This window comes from Cydia fagiglandana, chromosome 23, assembly GCF_963556715.1.
Source record: "Cydia fagiglandana chromosome 23, ilCydFagi1.1, whole genome shotgun sequence".
Lineage (NCBI taxonomy): Eukaryota > Metazoa > Arthropoda > Insecta > Lepidoptera > Tortricidae > Cydia > Cydia fagiglandana.
Window position 1 is genome coordinate 369,452 of NC_085954.1, and position 10,889 is coordinate 380,340.

Consider the following 10,889-nt stretch of genomic DNA (forward strand, 5'->3'; position numbering starts at 1 on the left):
TATACAAGATGCTGTTTTTGAATAAACATTTTAACTACAATTTAAAAACTCATTCGGACCCAACCTTTTGTGTTTACTTTACTCCCAACTGCATGGGTAATTGTGCTCTAACAGTTTTATTACATTCAAACTAAATCACAACCTTATTGAATACCACGAATCATGGTCCATGATAGTAGTAGATGATGGTCTACTTTAAATCGGCATAATGTATACATAATGTATATACACCATAATTTAATAATTTAAAATATCCGAATTTTGGAGCAAATTTAATTCTCGAGGAAAATAAGGACATTTTACGGTACCCGAGGACTATTGTAAATAATATAGTAATGACAAGTATAATGACAAGTCTTAGTGATATTTTCGAATGATGTCTTGCCTGTCTTGGTAGTCATTACTCGTAGTTCTGGGAACGGAAGTGCCATTGTGTTGCCCGGGAGCAGCCAGGCGGGAAATTGGCAGGAACGTCATTTAATATAATATACCTAACGTAGCTGCCTCGTGCCTAGGGTTGCCATACGTCCGGATTTGTCCAGACATGTCCGGATTTTTGACCCCTTGTCCGGATTGCGGGCGGACTTGGCATATGTCCGGATTTTTTGGAATAACCTTATAAAAATAAAATGCGCGCCCGGGGAGGATGCTACAGGATCGGGCGAAGGGAAAGGGAAAAGTAGATCCACGATACAGTACACCGCAGAGAGCAGCGCGCCGCCGGGGCGTCGTTCAAGCTACGCCAAATCTCTGCTACAAGAAATGTCCGGATTTTTAGGGTGATGTCCGGATTTTTATCAGGACATTTAATTCTTCCATATGGCAACCCTACTTGTGCCAAAATAGTAAATTGACGAGTTGACCCTATATTTGATGTGGGGTTTCCTACCCAATCCCAATACCTACCAGATCAGCCTGACAACCTCAAATATCAAAATGATACAATTCACTCCTTTGGACTTGGCAGGTCTTACATTTAATAAAATTATTAAATCGATACAAGTAGTACCTAACGAACATACATTGGTACTGTGCATAGTCTGTATATGCTTATATTATTATATAATAATTTCTTTCATTTAAACATTTAAAAATGAAATAAAAATAACAAAATAAGCGAAATAAGGACGTGGCGGGTCCAGACGGAGAGCTCAACAACGGGAGTCGTGGAAATAAGACGTCAATAAATTAGGTTAGAATAAATTCCAAATTCAAAAAAACTGTCTTGTAATTCAAAATTACTGTCTTGGGTGAGACTTGAACTCACGGCCTCTGGATCGATACTCCAGCGCTCTGCCATCTGAGCCACCAAGACTAGCTAAGCCACCGCAGACGTATCTTCTTGTTAAAAATTTAAATAAATTCGGTTGTATCACCATGGTCATGGTCGAGTAGGTTTTTTAAAGAAAAAAATCGTAGTTGAAAATTTTCAAATATTTAGCTTCCCTGCTTCAAAAAAAATTATATTTACTTCACATTGCACATCCATCATGTCTTTAATCTCCTTAAAAACTTTTTCTCCATGGCATCTGGTGTTGCTGTTGCTGTCCTTGGCACACACGTGTAAGACAGAGACAGCTGCTGGCTTTGTTCCAGAATTGCAGTAGATTCTGTTTTTGCTGATATCTAGATATAATAGAGAGAGAGATAAGTTTTAGTGGAAAAGGCAAAAAATAACATAGTGGTATGATCGTTAAACAAAAACAGCACCACAATGCAATGCAGATTTAAATCTAAGATTAAGCCTAGGTAGACATCTACCTACTTATTAATCTAAGGATTTCAAATCCTTATTTTAGTAGTAACAGGACACGCCAATTAAGTAATTTACCTAAATCGCCCACTTTTACAAAAATTAAGTTAAATAATAAATGACATTAAAAAAACTGTTTTATCCGGTTTTCGAGATAACCACAATGCATCAGGGTTAATTTCACCCAAAAACATAGACTGATTGTTGAATATAATTGCGTTAATAAGATAAAATATTCGTTCGACAATCAGTTCCAATCGTATTCCAAGTTATGCCATTATTAATGAGTGCAAATAAAATAAAACACGAGTATTACTTGCTACTACGAAAATTAAGAAAAACAAGTGACAGAGCAAACACAGCAAGCGGACAGAAATACGATGCAATGTTAATTTGGTCCCGTTGCACATTGGTGCAGCAAAATGAAACGCGTGAAAACGTTGCACTTTTGAAACGAGAAACGAAAATGGCGGCTTTTCAATAAACATTACTCTTGTGCTTCATTCGTTTAATCAGAGATGAGTGAATAGTAAAGACCAATAATGTCTTTTTCACCACACCAGCTTGGAAAGGCTTACTTTGCACTTCAAAAACGGATAGCAAAGTTGCACTTTGCTATCAGTATTTCACATGTGAGGCAAAGTAATCAAATGCAAATTTTGAGTTGTTTTCATAAGTTTGCTGGTAGAATTGACTTTTAAATGATGATGAAATGATTTTAGATGGTAAATATTTAATAGCATTCATATGAATTTGATTTGGTTTGATTTTGTTTGATTTTTTTACATTTATGTGTTGGTGTGGTGAAAAATTTGAGCGTAGCTCGTGGTTGAATTTTGGAATCTTTCTCTTGCTCGGGTATCAATATTAGCACGAGCGGTTAAACAACAACTTTGCCCCCTTGTAAAACAAATAACTATTATATACACAGTTTTACTCTAGTTTCATGATTGAAATAGAAACATGATTTTATGCCGAAACCTACCAAAACCGAAACTTCGGTTGCACACTAGGTAACTGTAGGTGCACACAAATTTGTAAGCAGAGAGGACACCTTTTGCTCTGCAGGCTCTGCAGCTGACTGTGCCTATTTATATTAGTATATGTATACCTACCTACAAAGATGGCTGCTGCAACATCGATGTTACTGTCCGGATTCATGACATATAAATATAATAATATAAAGATAAAGATAGTTTATTATTCAAGTAGGCATATTACAATGCGCTTATGAACGGCAAATAAAGCTACACCGGCTCCAACCGTACACCTCTGCCCCGAGAAGACTTTATTAGAGAAGGCTATCCTAATATGGGACCGACAACAAATATACGGTAGCAATGCTGTCAGCAGTAATATTGCGCTGCATTTCTGCAGCAGTATTGCTCGTGTAGCCTAAACCAGTGGTGGGCAAAGTACGGCCCGCGGGCCATCTCCGGCCCGCGAATGGATTTTATCCGGCCCGCCGCCGGTCCTATGAAATAATTAGTATATGGGCTATATGGCATTGGCCCACGATTATCACAAAACAAAATAAATGTTGGCTACAATTCTGGCCCTCCACTTAAAACTACACTACACACTACACTTTCCTAAACTTTCTGGCCCCCCATGAAGAAAGTTTGCCCACCACTGGTCTAAATCAATACCTTTACATTGTCTATTGATGTTTGGTCCTCCTATGTAACAATATAAATAGAACAATTATGCGTAGGTTGGAAATTAAAGTATGTATAGTGATAGCTAATGAAGTGGACTGTAATATTATGACTAATGGGATGATGGAAACGCGTTATACTCGTATAATTAAGTATTTTAATAAACAATATTATGTACAAGGATGTTATTTGTAACACGGTGACAGGCAGACTCAATTGACATAATAAAAATCAAAAGGTAAATCAAAGGTTTTACAAATAATATGTTCGAAAGAGGTCGCGCGCCAGCCAGTCGCCAACATACCGGACCCCCAGTGGAACACTAACCACTGGTGGCTACTGGCTGGGGCGCGGCCTCCATCAGGATAAGTTTCCGGGCCGGTCTGCGCAGCACGCCCCCTCTGGTGTGGACGTCTGCCACGCGGACCGCTCCGTCGGGTCCTAGGTAGACCTTTGCTACCGTTCCTAGTGGCCACAAACCACGAGGAAGGGTAGGATCAGCGATTAGCACCACGTCACCCTCACTAAGGTTCAGCGAGTTGTTGTTCGGTCCCCTTGCACGTAGCGTCGGTAGGTACTCCCGTAGCCATCGTGCCCAAAACTGATCTGCTAGGCGCAGGGTTCTCCGCCAGTCACATCGTCGGGATAGGTCTGCGTCTGTCAGCGACGTGGTCCATGGAACTACTGATGAGGAGCCGAGAATAAAATGGAATGGTGTCAACGCCTCTGGTGCATCTGGGGAGGACGGGACGTATGTAAGTGGCCTGGAATTCACTATCGATTCAGCCTCGAGTAGGAGCGTTGACAGGACCTCTTCCTTCAGTGGTTGATTTGTTAGGCAAGATCTGAGGGCTGCTTTCACTGTCCGCACAAGCCGCTCCCAGGCGCCGCCCATGAACGGGGATGCTGGTGGGATGAAGCGCCAGTCGATTTTGTGATTAGTGGCGTACTCTACGACCGAGTTGTCATGTAGGGAGCGCAGTTCGCGGGAAGAGCCAACAAAGTTAGTCCCGTTATCGGAAAATATGGTGGTGGGCGATCCTCGGCGAGCAATGAAGCGTCTGAGGCTCATTATGGCGCTATCTGCAGTGAGTGAGTTCACGATTTCGAGGTGAAGCGCTCTGGTTGTGAGGCAGGTATATAAGGCGATGTATCGTTTCTCGCTCCGTCGATATAATGTCACCAGTATCGGGCCAAAGTAATCAAGACCTACGTGGGTGAATGGTCTTTTGTGGTGATCAAGACGTTCAGGTGGTAAGTTGCCGGTCTGAGGTTGGATAGGTTTCGTGTTCCATCTCTTACACTTCAAGCAGGCGCTCGCTACGCTACGGATGGTTCCTCTGGCTCTTAAGATCGAATATCTTTGCCGAAGTTCATTTAGGACGAGCTCATTAAACTGATGAGCGGCTTTGATATGTTCGTGGAGGATCAGGAGTCGTGAAATGTAGTGGCGGCCGTCGAGAATCATGGGTGACTTCATCTCGTCGTTCACTCCCGGTGCGGAACTTATGCGCGTGTTTTGTCGCATTAGGCCTTCCCCGTCAAGAGTAGGCGCCAATTTCTTAATCCGACTATTCTTGGGCACTGGCTTCGAAGATCGTAAGTTCGATAATTCCTCAGGGAAACTCTCTGTTTGTGCTTGACGGACCAACATCTTTTCCGCTTCTATCATGTCTGACGCGTGAAGCTGGTGGGGAGACGTGGTGTTGTCAATGTAGAGTTTGGAATTTGGATCTATTGGCCGAGACAGTTTAAGCCGGAATAGGCGTGCGCCCTGGAGAAAACGGGCGGTGGCACGTAGTAGACGTAGCCAGGAGCTAAAACGCGTTGGATCGGGTAACGAATTCGAGAGTGGGGTGTCGAGGAGCAGAACCATCAGATTCGATTTTAACTCGGGGTCTGATGAGGTCTCTCCCTCGTCAGTGACGCGCTCGGTCGGCCAAGTGCAAGACTGTTCAACAAGGAACTGTGGACCGGTGAACCACCGATGAGTTGCGGTAAAGTCAATTCGTTTTGGTTTTGTCGCATCGTCAGCGACGTTGAGAGAGGTAGGGATCCACCTCCAGTCGGACGGATTAGTGGTTTCCAATATCTCTCCCAACCTGTGTGCCACGAAAGGTTTAAACGCGCGAGCGTCACTCCGGATCCACTTTAGGACGGTGGTTGAGTCAGTCCAGAAAATGGTTGCGGAGGGCTCAAAACGGTGAGCTTGCATAATTGTTTGCGCAAAACGCGACGCGATAAGCGCGGCTTGTAATTCTAATCTTGGGATGGAAACCGGTTTTAGGGGACAGACTCTGGCCTTACTACCGATGAGAGCTGTCGATACAGAGTCATCGCTGTAAGTGAAACGCCAATAGGCGACGCAGGCGTAGGCTTGTTCGCCACCGTCGGCGATTACGTGCAACTGGACGTCAGACAAGTCTGACCTGACCATGTACCAGCGTGGGATTTTTATATTGGCTGCAATCTGCAGCTGTGCAAACCAGTCTTTAGATTCGCTTACGTACATTTCAGGTAAGTCTGTGTCCCAGCCAACGCCTGCCCGCCATAATCTTTGAATCAAAATGCGACCCCAGATGACGACCGGCATCAAAAAACCAAGAGGGTCATAAACTTTCATGACGTTCGATAAAAGGATGCGTTTTGTCAAAGTGCTGGTCGGTATCTGGGGTACGGCACGAAACCCTAATAAATCTTGACGTGGGTTCCATTTAACACCCAAGACGCCGACGTCACTACTGGGAGGCAGGTAAACGTCCGAAGTTGCGTCGCTCCGAAGTTCCTTCGGGACAAGAGAGAGTGCCTCTGGATGGTTGGACGTCCACGCTCGCATCTCGAAACCGCAATTCTTATGCACTGTGACAACGTCGGCGGCTAGTTGAGCTGCGTCAGCAACGTTTGTGTGGCTCCCAAGGTAGTCGTCCATATAGTGGTCGTCAATGATTGCTTTGCAGGCAGCGGCATAGTCAACTTCGTGCGTCTTCGCGTTTTTGTTTTTTATATAGAGGGCGATGAAAGGACTCGAAACTGCGCCGAAAATCATTGACGACATGCGATATTCCTTGAGGTCGCCGTTCTTGTCACGCCAGAGAAAACGTTGAGCATCCCTGTCCCTTGCGGCAATCTTGATCTGGGGAAACATCTCCTTGATATCGCCATTCAAGGCTACCGCACCTTCTCTGAAACGGAACAGGATGTCAAGTAGGGGCGACAATAGGTCAGGACCTTGCAGAAGCAGACTGTTGAGGCTTACGCCTTTTGTTGTGGCAGCCGCGTCATGGACTGCTCTCAGCTTCTTCTTCTGAGGATGATAGACGCCAAAGATAGGCAGGTACCAGCGAATGGAGCCATCTGGGTTGACGCAAGAGGCATTTGGTGCGGGTCGATGGTGATAAGTCTTCGAGTCACACTCTTCGGCATAGTTCTTGCTGATTATGTCGTCTATGAATTGTTGAAAGGATGCGGCAAACGCTGGGTCCTTTGACATCTGTCGCTCGAGTGCCTTGAAGCGTGAGAGTGCCTGTGGGTAGCTATCTGGTATAATTTTCGGTAGCTCCTCCTTCCAAGGCAGGCTAACTTCAAAATGGCTATCGTCAAGTTGGTGAGCGGATGATTCCAAGATGTCTACAGCCCGTTGATCCTCGCTGTTTTGACGTGGGACCTTTTTTGTAATACCCAAGGCGTCGATGTCGTATTGGCATTTTATAAGTGTATCCAAATCTTCCGTGACGTGATTTATAAATTCAAATGGCCTTGACGACAAACAGTGTGCGCCATGGAGTACCCAGCCTAATAAGGTTTTGGAGGCAACAGGGTCGTTCTTTTTTCCGCACCGCACTTCGCGACTTATGGATATATACCAGTCAGGCGCGCCGATTAGGACGGTGGGGTAAGCAATGTCACATGACAGTTCGTTTGCCAGACCTGACAGATGATCGTAATCCGTGATATTAATCGTGTCTGGATATCGTGCGCGAAGCCCTAAGGGTTCCACGGCTCGCGCGTGTTCGATCAGGTAACGATCGGGTCGGTCGCGACCGCGTACATAAAAATCAACATAACTTACGTCAAGTTCCGCTGTCATATTACAAACACCTTCAATGCGAAGACGCTCCGAGCGGGTTGGCCTCGCGCCGATGCGTTTTGCCACGTCAGCGTCAATGAGAGATGACACGCTGCCGTCGTCTAGCATCGCTGTTGTCTCGAACGCACCGTCAGGACCCTCGACTATAACCGGGACCACTTTCAGCAGGCCTCGGGGGTGTGGGCGTGAAGTCGATGGGCAGGATCCTGTTGCATTAATTGAACAATCAGTAGTGTTCGCGATTTTGTCGGAAGGTTCGATTTCGTTATGTTGTTGAGTAGTATTTATATTGGCAGGACATGTAGGGTTGACAGAGGAAGTCTGAAGACAGAAGCTCTGTCCGCTTGGAGCTGCGTCGGGATTGCCGTCGGCTGTCTCTGTGCCATGGAGGAGTGCGTTATGACGTCTAGGGCATCCATCGACACCGCAACGTTTCGCGCGGCAATTGTTCCATGTATGTGGCTTAGACTTGAGACAACGGTAACATATTTTTGTTTCTCGGACCCAGCGCCATCTGTCGTCAACTGTTAGCTTTAAAAAACTCTTACATGTTTTTATCCTATGCGATCCTTGTTTACAATATGCGCAATGCTCAGATGTATTCCCGCTAGAGACCGTAGCATGTATTGTTTCCTTTTTTAACGGGAGTTTTGGAGCATTAGTGCGTGGTGCATTTGAATGCGTTGGTGGCGTTGGCGCCTTAATTGTACTGTCAGCAATAAAGTTATATTTTAATTGTTTGTCGGCCTCGGCTAAGAGAAATTGTGACAACAATTCAAGTTTTGTTAGACTTTGTTGCTCTGGCGCGTGAGCTGATGCGTAGTCTGTAAAACGAGATCTAGTGTGCTCGCTCAATTTTACTAAAATACACCGAAGGAGCTCTGGAGATGATAAGTACTCATTTTGTTTGAGCAAAGTGAGCGTTGTAATAAAATTACGCAATTTATTTGCTAAACCATTTAAGTCTTGAGGAGAACTTAGCTTTGGAGTGTTGCGGAGCTCGGCGACCTCGCGGGCGACCAGAAGTTCCGGACGGGCGTACGTCTGCTCCAGGGCCTTCACGATGTCGTCGGGCGAGCCGCAGGTCCACATGAGCGACGCGACGGACTGGTATGCTTGTCCGCGGACTGCGTGGTTCAAACGGTCTAAGTTTTCTGCAGCTGAAAAATTGCGTTTTGTGCGTTCATAACTACTTTTAAAAGCCATCCATTGTGAAGTCTCACCCGAAAATGTAATTAGCTCGGGCTTCTTTGGCCTGTTTGAATGTGAGTTTATAGCTTGGGTTAGTTTTGTAATAGGGTCTGAGGAGGAATGTTCAGACGATACTGGTAGTCGTGGTGCCACTGTGTCGTAGTTGTATGTTAAGGGCGCTTGAGTGGGTTTCGAGAGGGTTGCTTGGTTGACAATAGGCACGTTGAAAGATACCGAGTTGGCGGTGGCGGCCGGTTGTAAACTAGGTCCTCGAGCGTTACTCGAGGTGACAATCGGTGCCCCACCAGGCATATTTCCATGAGTTGCTGTAGTCATGTTAGCATTCTGTTCGGATACCCAAGTCGCAGTGCGCCTTTCAGCGTTGCGATCAGAAAAATACGAACTACGAGATTTGGCAGACTTATCTGAAGCTTCCAGAGCGGCGATTCTTGCTTGCAGCTCCGTTTGTTCCGCCTCGAACTCGAGATTTGCGAGTTTGCGCTCGCGATCCTCTTGTTGACGAGCGAGTTCGCGCTCCGCCTCGGCCTGTTGACGGGCGAGCACGGCTTGTTGACGAGCGAGTTCCCGCTCCGCCTCGGCCTGTTGACGGGCGAGCACGGCTTGCTGACGCGCGAGTTCAAACTCGCGCTCCGCCTGCTCCCGATCACGGTCCGCCTGTTGTCGAGCGAGTTCGCGCTCGCGCTCCACCTGACGCCGCATTAGGTCCGCTTCAAGTGCTAACTTCTGTGCGCGAACGGTCGCCGAAGAACGCGTTGAGTGTGTGCGCACGGTGTGCGATTGCTTACTGTGAACACTAGAAGCGCTTTCAGTTGGTGCCTTGACATCGCCTTGTGCGAGCGTAAGCGAGCTAGTTCGAGCATCTGGGCGTTCAGCAGCGGGCTTCGGTTGTGCCGCGCTGGTTGAAATGTCGCCCGTCGTTTGTATGTTCGAACTACCAGGCAATGCCGAAGCACCTTCGTTATTCGTGGCTAAACCCGGCCGGGCGCCGCGCGGTGAACGATTACGCCGTTCGCGCTGCACCCGGTCGGATTCCGTAGCCGTCGGGTCTGCCTTTGTCTTACTACGTGTTTCCACCATGATGAAAAATGTACGTAAGTAATGTAAACAATGTTTTACAATGAAATTAAAATTTACAATGACTTACCTGAAAAAATTTGACAACTGAATTTCGATGGAATGGTAAAACTACGGCGAGAATGGACCAAAATGATAGCTAATGAAGTGGACTGTAATATTATGACTAATGGGATGATGGAAACGCGTTATACTCGTATAATTAAGCATTTTAATAAACAATATTATGTACAAGGATGTTATTTGTAACACGGTGACAGGCAGACTCAATTGACATAATAAAAATCAAAAGGTAAATCAAAGGTTTTACAAATAATATGTTCGAAAGAGGTCGCGCGCCAGCCAGTCGCCAACATATAGAATACTAGTCCTTATCAACTACCTGTCTCTGGTTCAACAACCAATCAGTTGCCGCAAAAACGAGGCAAATCGAAACAATCTTCCGGCCTTGTTACTTCTGTTAACGAATGAAAAGGCGAAAAGATTATTTTCAAATTTCGAACGTAGAGAATAGATTGATTTTATGTTTGTACTGGGATTGCTTTTTCGGAGTTATTTAAGGGTTTTATACACTAATTTACATATCAGAATATTGTTGATAAAATTAATTTTAATTTTTAACCGTAAATTGGTCTAGTTTTTATATTTTTACATAAAAACATGCTCACTTTAGTTTAAACTAAAAAAAATCATGCCACTTTTTCCTGTGTTAAGTATCGTTCGGTACCTAAAGTTAAAAGTATAGAGAATTTTTGATTTGATTTGATTTATGAAAAAAAAATATACTTATCAGTAAATAGTACTTAAAATTAAGTAGTACTTAAGTAAGTATTAGTTCCTTTTCACGTATGTTAATAACAATGTGCTATTATTGGGAGACGAAAAAGAATTGAGAAGACCTTGAAAATATTTTTTTTCATAGATGTTATTTTATTTTAAATATAATAATAAAAAATGTAAACTCCTCGAATGTATTTCAGTCCTAAATCCTCATATGACAAGTTTGTGCACTCGGTGTGCGACAGTGTACACGCAGCCTAACTAGGTATAACTGCAGCTAATCTATTCAGAAAGCGTTTAACTTTTGTTTAAAATATGAGACCTT

General features: G+C 44.7%; 1 protein-coding gene and 1 non-coding gene across 2 annotated transcripts; both read right to left on the minus strand.

The window, feature by feature from the left end:
• Positions 1-1,242: 1,242 nt before the first annotated feature.
• Trnad-auc (transfer RNA aspartic acid (anticodon AUC)) lies at positions 1,243-1,315 on the minus strand. Its single transcript has one exon. It is a non-coding gene; the product is annotated as a tRNA-Asp (tRNA).
• A 2,418-nt stretch (positions 1,316-3,733) lies between these two features.
• On the minus strand, positions 3,734-9,787 carry LOC134675735 (uncharacterized). Its single transcript, XM_063534045.1, has 3 exons — positions 8,722-9,787; positions 8,437-8,658; positions 3,734-7,704 (listed from the first exon to the last, which is right to left on the minus strand). The coding sequence occupies exons 1-3, from the start codon at positions 9,785-9,787 to the stop codon at positions 3,734-3,736; spliced, it is 5,259 nt and encodes a 1,752-aa protein (XP_063390115.1).
• Between the last annotated feature and the right edge of the window lie 1,102 nt (positions 9,788-10,889).

Coding starts and splice junctions, on each gene's coding strand:
- LOC134675735 (XM_063534045.1), bottom strand. CDS start 9,787: ATGGTGGAAACACGTAGTAAGACAAAGGCAGACCCGACGGCTACGGAA. Junction 8,659..8,721: donor CGAGCTAATTACATTTTCGG/GTGAGACTTCAC, acceptor GCAATTTTTCAG/CTGCAGAAAACTTAGACCGT. Junction 7,705..8,436: donor TGGTTTAGCAAATAAATTGC/GTAATTTTATTA, acceptor TTAATGCAACAG/GATCCTGCCCATCGACTTCA.